General features: G+C 36.4%; 4 protein-coding genes across 6 annotated transcripts in view; 2 read left to right on the plus strand and 2 right to left on the minus strand.

The window, feature by feature from the left end:
• LOC109116088 (late embryogenesis abundant protein 2-like) overlaps window positions 1-392 on the plus strand; it is a 1,407-nt gene extending 1,015 nt beyond the window's left edge. Inside the window, exon 3 of the mRNA XM_019200886.1 lies at window positions 152-392. Within this exon, the coding sequence (XP_019056431.1) occupies window positions 152-226 (75 nt within the window). The 3' untranslated portion in view covers window positions 227-392. The remainder of the gene's footprint in view (window positions 1-151) is intronic.
• Window positions 393-2,276: 1,884 nt separating this feature from the next.
• LOC104799925 (VQ motif-containing protein 33-like) lies at window positions 2,277-3,296 on the plus strand. The gene has a single exon (XM_010522611.2). The coding sequence runs from the start codon at window positions 2,498-2,500 to the stop codon at window positions 3,146-3,148; it is 651 nt and encodes a 216-aa protein (XP_010520913.1). The 5' UTR covers window positions 2,277-2,497; the 3' UTR covers window positions 3,149-3,296.
• A 377-nt stretch (window positions 3,297-3,673) lies between these two features.
• Window positions 3,674-8,858, minus strand: LOC104799927 (probable bifunctional methylthioribulose-1-phosphate dehydratase/enolase-phosphatase E1). 2 transcript variants are annotated; one of them, XM_010522612.2, is made up of 13 exons: window positions 8,554-8,858; window positions 8,071-8,207; window positions 7,524-7,583; window positions 6,783-6,878; window positions 6,284-6,403; window positions 6,036-6,125; window positions 5,429-5,608; window positions 5,131-5,286; window positions 4,785-4,934; window positions 4,584-4,685; window positions 4,278-4,387; window positions 4,069-4,187; window positions 3,674-3,967 (listed from the first exon to the last, which is right to left on the minus strand). In XM_010522612.2, exons 1-13 carry the CDS (start codon window positions 8,762-8,764, stop codon window positions 3,876-3,878), a joined length of 1,623 nt encoding a protein of 540 aa, XP_010520914.1. In that variant the 5' UTR covers window positions 8,765-8,858; the 3' UTR covers window positions 3,674-3,875. The 2 variants fall into 2 exon arrangements, with proteins under 2 accessions (XP_010520914.1, XP_010520915.1); XM_010522613.2 differs by lacking the exon at window positions 7,524-7,583 and having other exon boundaries at window positions 8,554-8,764.
• Window positions 8,859-9,240: 382 nt separating this feature from the next.
• LOC104799928 lies at window positions 9,241-12,950 on the minus strand. 2 transcript variants are annotated; one of them, XM_010522614.2, is made up of 5 exons: window positions 12,701-12,941; window positions 11,906-12,466; window positions 10,031-11,317; window positions 9,885-9,955; window positions 9,241-9,727 (listed from the first exon to the last, which is right to left on the minus strand). In XM_010522614.2, exons 1-5 carry the CDS (start codon window positions 12,809-12,811, stop codon window positions 9,400-9,402), a joined length of 2,358 nt encoding a protein of 785 aa, XP_010520916.1. In that variant the 5' UTR covers window positions 12,812-12,941; the 3' UTR covers window positions 9,241-9,399. The 2 variants fall into 2 exon arrangements, with proteins under 2 accessions (XP_010520916.1, XP_010520917.1); XM_010522615.1 differs by having other exon boundaries at window positions 9,404-9,727; window positions 9,885-9,945; window positions 12,701-12,950.
• Window positions 12,951-14,195: the final 1,245 nt, after the last annotated feature.

Here is a 14,195-nt window from a genome sequence, read left to right on the forward strand (position 1 = left end):
GATATATATATATATATATATATATATATATATATATATATATATATATATATATATATGTATATATGTTTTTTTTTGTTAAGGTGATTTATATGTATATATATGTTCTTGATGTTTTGTTTTCCTTTGTATATGATCGGTGTGTATATAGACGGGGCAACAGATGAAAGCAAAGGCACAAGGTGCGGTCGATGCTGTTAAGAATGCTACGGGCATGAACAATTGAGACCCTTCTTTTGTTTTTTTCTTATTCTGTTTTGTAATAATTCGATAGATTTTACTATTGAAATCACCACAAGATGTTTTATTTTCTTTTTCAATTTTACGGGTCTTAATTGATGTGTTGCAGACACTGCGGTTTACGTTTAATAATTATTGGATATACGAAATGATCATTTTCTATATAATTAGTTATCACAAAATTGCTCGAGGGTTCTTTGTTAAATAGGTTTTCTTTCATTCCTTCGGTTTTTATCAAATCGGTAAAATAAAAATTCAAGCTTAAAAAAGAATGATGATGAGCGGTATACTTCACCTCTACACTTATTCTAAAATATTCGATCTGTTTATCTCAAATTTTATTGAAAATATATTTAGCATTTTATCACCGGCATTCATATAAATTAATTATATATAATATAATATATTATGTTTACGAGGACTAAAATATTGGTCACACACATATATATATATATATATATAAGATCAGATATAATGTTTTAGAAAAATCCGAAATTCGAATTCGGATTTAGATATACGGGTAATTATTTGGGTTACCCGAAAAGTTATAAATTTATAATTTTATCACTATATTTTAATTATATTATATAAAAGATCTAAAACTAAATTTATTATAACTTTCTACATATTACTTTTTTTAATATCTTTTTATTTGTTTTTATCTATTATATTTTAAATTTTTATATTTATTTATATCTTACTATATATTTGTTAAAATTTGTTTTAAAATTTTGGATTTGGGTATCCGAAAATTATTTCGGATATTCGATTTTCGGATACCTAAACAAATCGAGTTCAAATTCGAATAATATATTATAAAAATTTCGGTTCAAATAATATATATCACAAAGCATTCTAGAAAACATCAACGTTATTGGAGTTTGAAAGAATTTGATCCTTGGAGGAGATTTTTGCAATTGGAATTGGAGTTCCCACAATAGATTGTATTATTATTATTATTAACTTTTGTTTGGTTTATAGAAAATTTTCTTTAAAAAGAAATAAGAATTGGATACTCTAGTCTCTATCCACTTTTACTTACCGAAAATCACAATTGCTAAAAAAAATAGTAAAAATATAGAATATTTATTTATTTGATCGGTGAGGCGCTTGCTAAAGAATATTTATTTATTTGATCGATCCCATTTCTATTAAAAAAAAGAAACTAGTACTTTTTTTTAAAGAAAATATAGTAAAAATATAGTATTAAGATTTAATATTTCGATATGGGTATATAAAACTAGGGGTGTAAAATGGGTTGGCCCGGTCCAACCCTGCCCGGATCGTCCTGATCTAGAAAATTTTCAGCTTACCAACCCAGTCTATTTTTTAGCGAGCCAAAAATAGGTCAGTCCAACTCAAATCGTCCGAGCTCGTGAACCAAACGAGCCGGGTCGCGAGCTAAATATATAATTTTTTAAAATACAATTTTAATACTAAAATATATTTAAAATAATTTTAATATTTTAAAATAGAATAAAAAATTAAATTTTAAATAAAATAAACTAAATATATAATAAAAAAATAATTTGTATATATAAAAATATTAAAATTTAAAAAATAATTATTTTTTCTGGCCCGCGAGCCAGCCCGGCCCATGACGAGCTGCCACGAGCCAGGCTCGCGACGCGCTGGCCCGTTAGGCTCGTTTTTTTATGGGCTCGCAAAAATATGGGCTGGCTCGTGAGCCAACCTGCGAACCGGAGCTCATTTTACATCCATATATAAAACCCAAGGGAATAGAATCTGATTTAAATAAAATTAAAGAGATCTGAATTAATTACAAAATTAATTGTAAACAAATTAAAAATTGATTGAAAAAAATATATTTTTGTTAATAAAACCAAAACAAATCATAAACTAACCAAAATCCATATTATCATAAATAAAGAAAATCTCAATATTTCGGGTCCGGTACCAAAATATTCCATCGCCAAATGCTAAAAAGCAGCACAGAATTGGAATTTCAGAATTATGAAGTTGAAATTCGCTTACAAAAATCTCGAACAGTATTTTTTTATACACCATGGCCATAAGAATGATTCGGATTAAAGAAATGATGGACGGTACATAGTTTTCAGAACAAGAATCTCAATGGATTTTAATTATAAAAAACAAAAACGAAATGGGTCCATTTTGACACCTCATTAGGCCCTTTTAATGTCATAATAAAACATCATAAATCCATATGTTCGCATAAGCAGCTTCCACTATTCTTCTCCTTCATCAATCATTGTCTCTCCCATGACATATACCCATGGAGGTTTCTGCAACATCCGTGGCCGCAAAACCAGAAGATATTCATAACCCATCTTCCATAACCACGCCCTCGAGAGAAGAGGAGAGTCAAAGGCCACAGATCTTGACTCAGACAAGATCTGATCATCTCTCAAATCCTTACCCGACAACGTTTGTTCAAGCAGATACTTCCACTTTCAAACAGGTTGTCCAGATTCTCACAGGCTCGTCGGGAACCACCGCAAAGAATCAAGAACCGCCGCCGTTCTCGATCCCTCCGATCAAGAACACCAAAAGCTTCAAGCTTTACGAGAGAAGACAGAACACAAACAACAAGAACAGCATGTTCATGATCAACACGTTGAGGATCCATAGTCACAGCCCGAGATTCTCTCCGAGGAACCCGGAGATTCTTCTGTCTCCAAGTACGCTTGACTTTCCGAAGCTAGGGCTTAACAGTCCAGTTACGCCTCTGAGAAACGGTGACCCCTTCGACAAGGCATCTCCCCTTTCGTCGTGCTCGTCTGAGGAAGAAAAAGCCATTGCTGAAAAAGGGTTTTACCTTCACCCATCTCCCGTTTCAACTCCACGACATTCTGAGCCTCAGCTTCTGTCTCTTTTCCCGGTGACTTCGCCTAAACTGTCTTCTGATCCATATAATAAACCCTAGTGACCAATCAATATATTATATGATCTCTGATTTGGTTAAATGTATAATATATGCATTAAAAAAAGATGTATAATATATGGCAATATGGCACAATAGATGTGTCTTTGATTGTCCTATGGATTTTAGACGATGCTTACAAACATAATCATGCCAGTGTATAGAGAAAAAAAGGAGGGCCCGTAGTAATTAATTTATAATCCAAAAGCTTGAAGAATTGTACGACGACTCTTCCGTAGCCTGTAACTAGATTTTGGTCATCCGACAACCCCAAATGATATCGGACCGATTCAATCATGTTTCAATATATTGTCGGAAGACTTTGAATTTCTGAGGTCAATCTCAACCATGCAAGCACGTTGTCGGTCACTCTCTCGCTTTCTTTTCATTTTGTCCTCCATTTTTCCTTTTCCTTTTTTTTTAAAAAAATTCTTTGTTGCTTTCATCTCTCTGTTTCTCTTTTTTTTTTTACTTGAAGATAAAATATGACTGAAGGAAAATAACTAATCTAACATCAAACTCCAAAGAGATTTGAAACATTATATAACTCTCAATCAAAAGCATAATGCTTTTGGTGAAGCAAAGCTCATGTTTTAGCTAAAAGGGTATATAAAGTTTGAAGCTTTCCTAGTTTATTCATGAAGAAGCTGGTCGGTTACTGTGCTCAAACATTACAGAAGTAAGGAGTGGTGAAAGAAGAGTACAAAGGTGAATACAGAATAAAAACCTTTTAGATCTGCGAGAAGGAAGTGACTGTTTCGAACCCGTGATTCTCGGGGAGGGGAGCATTTCCGGGGCGAACAGATATTATCGCCTCGAGCCCTTCGTAAAAAGATTTCATAATATCGTGATGTCAGTTGGCGAAATTTCATCGGTTTTGAAGCAAAGAGAAGAGATATGGAAAGAAGTGTGTTTGTCGTTACCAGCAGCTTTGGCAGCAGTCGCTTCTTGGTAGACATCGGTGACAAATAATATCTCCGAGGGCTTATCGACTCCGAGCGATTCTGTGATTTCTTTGTAACTCCGAGTTTCTTTTTTGTTTCTGCGAGTAAAAAAAGGGTAGGATGAGTTTAAGTTTGGACATGATGAGTGTTGACGTAAAATGATGTAATTTTCGGTAATGGATATTTACCCGATTGTAGTGTCGAAAAACCCGGATAGATACTTCCTTAGGTCTCCGTAGTTTGTGTTCCCGAAGAGAAGTCTTTGCGCTAATCTGCTGCCGCTGGAATAAATGTAAACCTGATTGCACGGGAAAGATTAATGCATCATCGATATCGAGAAGAGATCAGTAAGATATCTCGATGTTTCCAACTCTCGATGCATATAAATAGTGTAATGTTTTTTCTTTACTAATGGATTAGCAGAGGCGGTTGTCGTTATGAAATCATTGTAACATTTCAGAACATTTTATGATGTCAGGGACTGGAGAATGTACCTTAATTCCCGAAGAATGCCACTTCTCCAGAGCTTCAGGTACATCCTCAAAAACAGCTGACTTCAGTTCATTAACCTCGAACCCTGTTCGCCATATGTGACCCTGCACATGAAACGAAGCCATGTTATGCAATGCTAACTCGGGGAAAAAGATTTTTTTTGAGGATAATTTCCCCCGGGGAGGAATCCCGTTTTTCCTCACTTGCAATTCCTTTAAAGCGGTGATCTTTCTGTCAGCTCGTATCATTGCCTCCACATTAGAGACAACGGCGGAAATGACCTCTTCTTTTCCTGAATCAGCAGGAGGGATTGGAACAGCGCCACTAACACCCTGTCGGAGATCTTCTTCAACCTGCATTATATATTTTTTGATAGTTACCTCACAGAAGCCTTGGTAAATTGATTACACGATCAAATAAAATCCGAATGAATATTAGGATTAAGGATATAAGTAACCTATATGATATTTCATAATGCAAAACAATATCAAAACACTCAAGATTAGGAACTAGAGAGATTTAAAAAGTCAGTCGGAAAAAAAATCTTACTTGAAAGCGCAATAACCTAATATCCTCCTGAGTTTCAGCAGTATCGTATGTTGCATATAAATGCTTCCCGACATTATCACGGGCATAGGGAACGAGCACATCCGTGACAAAAGTTATGGGAGTTGTCGTCCCCCCTATGTCAAGGACAATGCATCGCTGCAACCAAATGGATTCTAGAATTATATGTATTCTATTTCCCGAAAGCAGAGACAAAACTCCAAAGGGCCCAAATCGTAAGGTGGAAATCCGAAAACAAAAGGTTCCAGCTAATATAATACGAGACGTCATCAAATTTTACCGGTGGTGGTTCAGTTTGATTTTGTGAATCTTTAGTTCCGGCTTTCACAGACAAGTTTGTGTAGCTTGGATTTTGTGAAACTTTGGCTTTCTTGATCGGTCCATGATCAGGCGTAGAATAATCCAGACCTAGTTGATGAAGCTTGATGGCAGCATCGAAAAGATAATGATAACATTCAGCCTGAAATGGAGAGCGTCTAAATTTTAGAAAGGAAGTAAAAGCAAATGGTCCTCCAAAAAATGTATGAGCATATAGAACGATACTTGACATATTGTTGGTTTCTTACAACAACAACAACATCGCCTTAATCCCAAGTTTATTTGGAGTCGACCGCATGAATTCTTCTTTTCCATTCATTTCGGTTTTGCGTCATATTCTCCGATATTTGCAACATATCCAAGTCATTTCTAATGACTGGTTCCCAAGTAAGTCTAGGTATACCCCTTCCTCGTTTCTTCACTTCCATCCTTATACTCTCTAATTTTCTAACCAGAGCATCTAGCGGTCTACGTTTTACGTGTCCAAACCACCTTAAACGTCCCTCACGTAATTTCTCTTCTATGGTTGGTTTCTTAAACACGATAAAATATAAGAAACTTTAACAAACCTGTGTCTTAGCGCTGATCCAAGAATCACCCCAGATGTAAATTCCGTGATTGCGCACCAGTACAGCTGTTGCTTTCGGATAGGCTTCTATCTGAAGTTGGAACGAAAAACTCCAAACTATTTAAATAAATTTCTTTTATTGCGTATAAACAACGCAAAATAAGTCAGAGAGGTCGGGAAATTTCATGAACAATGCAAACAAACAAGCAGGTTTTTTAACTTTTAATAAGTGAGAGTAGAAAAACATACCGCTTTAGCAAGTGAATCTGTAAGTTCATTCTCATAAGCCGTGTTCTCTATTATTGGGACAACAAGTTCATCATAATATCCATGACCTTGTATCCCTTTTATCATCTCCATGTGCGTTATCTGCAACATGTCAAACAAAAAAAAAAAACAAATAAGATGAAATTTAAGAAACCAAATAAGGTACCAAAATAGCTGGTGAAAGTAGCAATTCATATTGCAACTCTAAAGTATGAAAGAGAACTTTCTGGATACCAAAAGAAAAACATAAAACCCACGATCCGATGGCTTTGAACAAACGTTTAGACAAAATTAATGTCCAACTCTGCATACATGATTTCGGATATAGCAACATCTATTTTGCAACAGAAATGTTAATTTCTGCGATACAGGAAGGAAACGAGATCCTAGATATTAATGGAAATATGCTCATTTTGGGATCCGAGAACATCGTTAAAATTTATCTCAAAAGCTAAGCATTAGAAAAGGCAGCTTAGCTTACACGGAATTCTTTGGCTTGTGGATTAAGCATTGTCACAAGACAAGATTCCATGCCATGACTGTGGATAACAGCTCCAGCATTTCGCATCTCATATGCCTGCACCACCACATCAGACATGACTTCATAAAAGAGGGAAACAGTAACCATTCGATCGTAGAGTAAATTTAGCAATGTCAACTGTTTCAATGCTGCTTTCTAATCCCAAAATGAGGAGTACGTTAAATAAAATGGACAACCATACAGGCCGAAAGAAGCAAACAATTGATGAGGCAGAAATGAAAATATTAAATAATACAAGCATTGCAATGAAGGTCACAAAGATAAAACTCGTTGAAACACAACTATGAAGAAATAATATCTTAACAAATAGAAGTCAACCAAACAAATACAACAAATCACACATTCATCTGAAAGTTTCTAAAAATTATCTCTCGATCTCATTATATTACTTTTTCCTTGAGGAAAAGACAATCACAAAAGTCACATGAAACCAAGATAGTTGAATTCCAAGGGAATTCTTTCGCTAATAGAAAGAAACTACAACCAAGCTCTCTTTCCTCATGTACATTACCAAATAGACTCCAACAAATCAATGGAAATCCCAACTCCATTGTGTTCCCTGATTACCGAAACCTGACTAAATTCCAGGCTACCACTGCAATGAACTGGATGTCATATGGGTCCAAGAAAACCCACCAAGACATCCAAAGTGGGGTAGTACTCAAATTGGACAAGTTTTACCTTGTAACCAAGTTTTTGCGACCTTTTCCCCAAAGAAAGCCGTCTGTTCTGCGCTTTTTTCTGATTGCAATCCAACAGTCAATAGCAATCAAAATACTTCTTTCCAATCACAGGTTATTATTATAACGTGATAAATGGGTGGAAAGGTAAAATACTACCAGAAGAGAAGCAGCAATCTCCTCAACTGACTCTCTCATGATCATGAACTCTAACCACATGTTTTCTTATTCCGTATTCTTTAGCTTTCATGAGAAAAACAGAATGGAGACGACAAAAGATAATATTCACGACACGATCATCACAAAAGTTCAACTCCAGAACTGTAACTGTTGCACAATATTTCAAGCAAAACCCTAACATTCTGCCATCATCAAGCATAACTCTAAAAGCAAAAATCAAGAGCTCACATCAGCAAATAATAGAAGAGAAGAAAAGGTAGTATAATCCATCACCGATACCGCAGTAGGGCAGAGTTTAACAGATTTTAATGCCAAGAAAGCTTCATAAGAGCAAACATTTTAGACTTCCTATAGAGTAAAAACCGTACCTTCATGAAGAGAGAAGCACAATCAGTGCACTTGGGAGGCTTATTTGGGTATGGCTTGGGAGATGGTGAAGATATGATCGACCCATTCGCAGACAAGATGTACATATCTTCTGGCTGCATCCTCTCCTTTTGAACACCTACGAATCCAGCAAGAAATTGAGAGCCTTAAAGCAAAAAACCAGCTGTGGAAGAAGATCGTGTATGCCACTAAGATTGATTCGAAGTTGAAACCAAAAAAAAAAAGATTGATTCGAAGATTCAGACATTATCGAAACGTACACTAGAAACAGAAACTTTGACAGAATGAACACATAGCGATGAACTCCTACATCAATTTATGATCAACCTTCAAAAAAGAAGTTCGATAGCAAACTGAAGATTGATAACTCACGATTATAGCAGGATCCAAAAATTACAAATCGGCACACGCTCATAAGCCAAAAAAACAAAATACCAAGTTAAATCACAGATTCATGATCAAACCTGAAGGAGACATGACGATGATCTGCTGAGATTTAGGAATGGAGTCATCGTGGACCTTGATCGTGATGCTTCCACCAGTCCCTGAAACCCAACCGAGGCCGTAGAAATGGCGGCAAAGCTCCGATAGCAGCGACCGCGTCTCCTTCACCTCCTTCCCGGCCAGATACGCCTGAGGAAATCCGTTCATCGCCGCCGCCGCCGCCACCGCCATTGATTTCTAGTGCGAGAATAAGTGAAGTAGAGAGAGGAGAGAGAGAGAGAGAGAGAGAGAGAGCGCTTCAGCGGAAAGCACCTATCTTTCCTTGAGCGCAGCCTCGCCATCGGAATACGATTCCTTTTGTTTTTTTCTTCTCAATTTCCATAATTAATTTTACATAAAAAATTACTCGAGGGGACAATAGTTTTACTTGTTCTCAAAATGACCCCTCAATTTCTTGCAAGTGACAAAAGTCAGCGGCTGCTGTCTGTCGGCAAGTGTTGTTCCATTTTCCCAATTTGCTTATTCATTCTGTAAAATGGGAAATCCTCAAAATTTATGAAATTATTCAAAGCTTTTTCAAATTGTTAACAGTTTTTACTCTCAATTTCTGGCTAAAGCCACATATTTTTGGACAGTTTATGTTTTATATCATTCTTTCTGAAATGGCCATTACAATGTGTATTCCATGTTCTGCAGGTTTTATATAATTGTCATTGCAAAGAGGCCTTCGAAAATTGGCCCCTGTATTCCCCGTTTATTTGTAAAAAGCCCTCTACTTTCAATTATAACAGAAGCGACCTTTCTTTACAATGACTCTTTCCGCTTCTTGAGTGACAATGCAGGCTTACATGAACAAGGATGACAGTCTAAGTTATCTTCCGCTTGTTCCCTCTCCAAGTTTCCTTCTTCTTCTTCCACCTATAAGTAGCCATCTTCTCCGATTTCCATCTCTGACGAAATCTTTCTCGACCTTTTAGCCAATCGGAATAATCTTTCCCGGGCTCGCACACGATGAAGTCTGATAAGTCTTGGATGTCAGATGATCTCACTCCGCCTCTTTCTACTACACACCTAAGATATCTCTCCCCATTGCAGCTTTCCTCCTCCACCCCAACCGCAGAGCCCATTTCTTGTTCATCATTCTCTGCATCTTTTGGCTCATCAGTGTTTCCAGATTCTGTCCGAGCGATCTTTCTGTGCAGCCAAAGAGATGAAATGCAAACCCAGTTGGAGATTGTAAGAGATCTCAAAGACAGATGAAACAGGAAAATATGGTGCTGAAAAAGAATCTGTACAAGGTTTTGAGGGTCTATAAGGCTTTCGTATCCAATCCCAGAAATTCATTGCTTACCCCATATACAAAGTTCGAATTTTCTGGAATTTCGATGCAATTGCCTGGATCGCTTTTCTGTCTGCAGCAACCTTGACACAAAGACATATTTATAAAAGAGTGAAAGAAGAAAAAGGTTAAAAAGCTCGCAATGAGCAGAGTTTTACCTCTATTGTTTTATCAAAGGCAACCAAGTTGGAGAAACCACCAGGTGATACTGATGGAGACGATTCTGACCCACCAATGGAACCCCTTAGTGCATGTAAGTCACCCTCTTCCAGGATAAACAAATACAGAGATACCACCATAGCAAAGATTGAGTCTTTCATCAAGAAATCAAGCTTATGAGCATAGCTCATAGAAAGTAAACCTGAAAAATGTATAAGCATCCATTTGGACTTCACATGTCTTAGCACATCCCGTTCCATTGTATCATGCAGGAACCTTTGACTGGGTAACGAAACACTAAACTGTTCAAAACGTTGAACGATGTCCATCATGGCTTTGTATTCCTTTTCAGCTTGAAAACCTTCTGTGGCTTTAGATGAAAGCCGATTTCTACCATCCTTGAGACACAAGATTGCTTGCAGCATTGAACAACTCATCAATTTCAGCGAAGATCCAAGAAGATATAGATCTTGAGTACTTGTTTCATAGCCTTTTTGCAACACAAAATCCATGACATCATCAGAACAAGCTCTAAGTATCAAACAACCAAGAATGGACAAGATCTGAGACAACATCACTTCTGAGCAGGAGTCACCAAATACGTATACGCTTTCCTTAGCATATGCAAAAGAAGAAGCAACCAACTCGGTTTTTTTTCTGTTGAAGATGTTACTCAGGTATGAATCCCATGAATCATTAAGCTTCATCATAACATAATTAACCTTCTCCAGCGTTGATGGCAGAAGAAGATATTCAAAAGCCACCTGAGTATTACTCTCTGAAACACGAGGTTTCCCAGATGAGGCACTCCCACCTATACCATTGCCACCCTTGTCAAAATTACACATGTGCCTTGTGTATAAAACAACAGAGCTCTCAAAAGCATGAAGATACCATCCAATAAGCTGAAGGTCTAATCCCTTAACACAAGAAGATACATTAATACCGATGGCATCCTTAACCAATAGCACCACATATGCATGAAAGATTCTTGGTGCAGATAGCATCACAGGGTTTCGCAGCAAGGATATAGCTGCACTCAAGCTTATCTGAGAAGTTCTAAATTCATTTAGATGCTTCAAATATAATCTATCGATGAACACTTTAGTCATTTTCTCATCAGAAAATGAAAGAACAAAATGAGAGGAAATCACTTCCAGCACGCTTGCCAAACCAAACCATCCAAAAGAATGTGTACTGAAAAGTCTATTTGAGGAAAATGCAGAATCTACTAGCAAAAGTAGATCCCTTATCGTCTTATTCACCAAAATCTCATCCGCGAAAACCTGGAATACACACCAAAAATAAAATTAGGGACATAATAGAAAGGGCAATGGAACATAAGATAGAATTTTCAGAAATAAACTTTACTTTTCTCTAATACCAATGCAGATACATGGTAAAATAAAGGAATATACCACACAGAGCCACAGTTTCAATCAAAACAAAGGGGGGAAATCACTAAATATACCAGTTTCATCTGAACTGCAATAACAACTACTGAAAACATTGCACAGAAAATTGTGAGATCATGGCTACACAATGAAATTAAAGGGCTCACGCCAGTTGGAATTACTGCTAAGCATTGACAAACAAAAATAACAAACGTCATACCGAAGGGTATTCCCTTTACACCAGTATTCTATTTATAATGGAGGAAATAAATTACAAACCACTCTATGAACTAAAACACCTATCTTAGCATGCACATGTCCAACTCTTACTTCAATGTAGCGCTAAAGTGATTATCTTCTACTTAAATGTACTTATATGTTCCAGTTACAGCTTCAAGAACATTTCAATTCATCAAGGAAAAGAGATTTTAACCACCAACCAAGAGTGACATACAAAAAATCTCAAGACTCAAGAATTACCTCAAGCCCTGTACAGAGAAATGAATGGCAAGGATCTGAAGGTCCTGAGAAATACATGGAAGAAACAAAATCTCCAGCGATGGAAGTGCCAGGACCATCATCGTTTTTGGTGTACCCACATGAGACAGAACGTGTGAATACAAAGGACTTATCCCCATTCCACGCTCGCGGTTCTGCAGAAATCAATCTCCTAAGGATTGCCAGAAGAGCTTTGGCTTTCTCCAATGCCACCTCCTGGTTGGATATAAGTAGTCTCATTGTGTTCATACAGCATCTTAGCAACAAGGTGGCTTCTTCAATGCTTTCTTGTGGATTCATATGTGTGACAGATGGTTCTTCATTGTTTTTGCACAAAGTTGAGAAAGGTTGTTCGTACCTCTTGTTGAGTTCTGTAAACAGAACATCAGAGAGGAAATGAACATCCTCGAACTTCAATTTGACTTCCTCTCCATTGGACAAAGAATGTGAGATTGCATCACACTGATCCCAACATGTCGGCTGATTCAATGATAAATGAACCAGAAGGTACTGCAAACTTTTCAAGACGAGCTTCTGAGAAACCTGGAATTTGAGAAGAGGATTCAACATAAGAGACGATTCAAAAAATACCCCAATTTCAGGAAATTCTGCATAACCAAAGCAGTACCCAGTAAGCGTCTAAAAGCAAATGTAAGAACCCTAGCATGGTTTATGCCATTAACAGGTTCAATCTCCAAAGTATCAATCAAAATCGGAACAACAAAATGAGAGTAGTACTTTTTGCTTGATTGTTCGGCGCATTGCATAACGTAGTACCTGGGAAGACGCAATTGCCAAAGCAAGGGATCGGAATAAACTCGGAGTCTCATCGCCTCGATTAGAGACTTTTGAGGTCTGGCGCTTCTTTTTCCGCCGCTTGGCCGCCATCGCCGGCAGCAGTAGAGAAGCTACCCGAGCGACCGACTCAGATAGGTCATTTCATTCGAGGCTTTTTGTTTTCGGCGGGAAACATGAAGCACACGTCGTTTTGTTCATCTAGAAACGACGCGTAGTCTATATATAAAGTCATGTTTGGTAACAAAGAATAAGTTGCTTCTTGACCGGGATAACTATATCCTCGCACAAAATATTGAAGGAAAAGTTATGCTATAAAAAAATTGTGAATGCAACTTCATTTTTTCTCTCTCAATATAATCACATTAAAATTCAATGGATATATACTTGATCTTTAGATGTGATAAGATTGATCCATTAATTGAAATATTAATGGGTTAGTTGAGTGCATTTTATGTGGTTTATTTTGTGTGCTTTGTGTGTGTGGTTTGTGTTAAAAGAAAAATTAGTAATAATGTGTGGTATGTGTGCATTTGTTTTATGTATAAATAGGCATGCATGTAAGGGTTTTAAGCATCACAAACCAAGAAAAAAAATAAAACAAAAATATTCTCATTTCTTCTTCTACGTTTTCTACATTTATTTTCTGTATTGATAATTATCTTATTCATTATATATACACACACTTATATATATATATGCACTATGTCACTATTTTTTAGAAGAAATACAATATTAGAAAATTAATTAAATAAATATTTTAGTTTCTATAAGATGGTATCAGAACCGACATCGGTTTGAGGTACAACCACTACAAAAAAACAGCTATATAGCGACGGAAAAATCTGTCGCAAATATAAAGGTCGCAATTAAGAATTTGCGACGGAATGTGACGGACTTATTTCCGTCGGTATAACGCTGTCACAAACGTATAACGGTCGTTAATCCGTCGCAATTGTGCGACGGAAAAAATCTGCGTTTTGCGACGGAAAGTGACTGATAATTCCGTCGCAATTTGCGACAGAATTTTTTCCTGTCGCATTCCGTCGCAAATGTTTTAAAAAATTTTAAAAAAATATATAAAAAAATTATATACTATATATACACATACATATATATATATATTTTCACATACACATACATTACACACATATAAATATACATACACATACATACATATATATATACACATATACATTTCACAAACACATACACATACATATAAACACACACATATACACATATTCATATACACATACAATCACATATACATACATATACATATTCACATTCACATATATATACACATACACATACATAAATACACACACATACACATTCACACATACATACACATTCACTTACACACATATATAAACACACACATACACATTCACACATATATATACACATTCACTTACACACACATACACATACATAAACACACACAAACACATCAAACACACATATATATACA

The sequence above is a fragment of the Tarenaya hassleriana genome, unplaced genomic scaffold (genome assembly GCF_000463585.1).
Source record: "Tarenaya hassleriana unplaced genomic scaffold, ASM46358v1 Cleome62, whole genome shotgun sequence".
NCBI lineage: Eukaryota > Viridiplantae > Streptophyta > Magnoliopsida > Brassicales > Cleomaceae > Tarenaya > Tarenaya hassleriana.

Coding starts and splice junctions, on each gene's coding strand:
- LOC104799925 (XM_010522611.2), top strand. CDS start 2,498: ATGGAGGTTTCTGCAACATCCGTGGCCGCAAAACCAGAAGATATTCAT.
- LOC104799927 (XM_010522612.2), bottom strand. CDS start 8,764: ATGGCGGTGGCGGCGGCGGCGGCGATGAACGGATTTCCTCAGGCGTAT. Junction 6,404..6,782: donor CACAAGCCAAAGAATTCCGT/GTAAGCTAAGCT, acceptor GACATGTTGCAG/ATAACGCACATGGAGATGAT. Junction 4,686..4,784: donor CCGCTTTAAAGGAATTGCAA/GTGAGGAAAAAC, acceptor TTTCATGTGCAG/GGTCACATATGGCGAACAGG.
- LOC104799928 (XM_010522614.2), bottom strand. CDS start 12,811: ATGGCGGCCAAGCGGCGGAAAAAGAAGCGCCAGACCTCAAAAGTCTCT. Junction 9,956..10,030: donor CCTTTGATAAAACAATAGAG/GTAAAACTCTGC, acceptor CTTTGTGTCAAG/GTTGCTGCAGACAGAAAAGC. Junction 9,728..9,884: donor ATTCGAACTTTGTATATGGG/GTAAGCAATGAA, acceptor TTGGCTGCACAG/AAAGATCGCTCGGACAGAAT.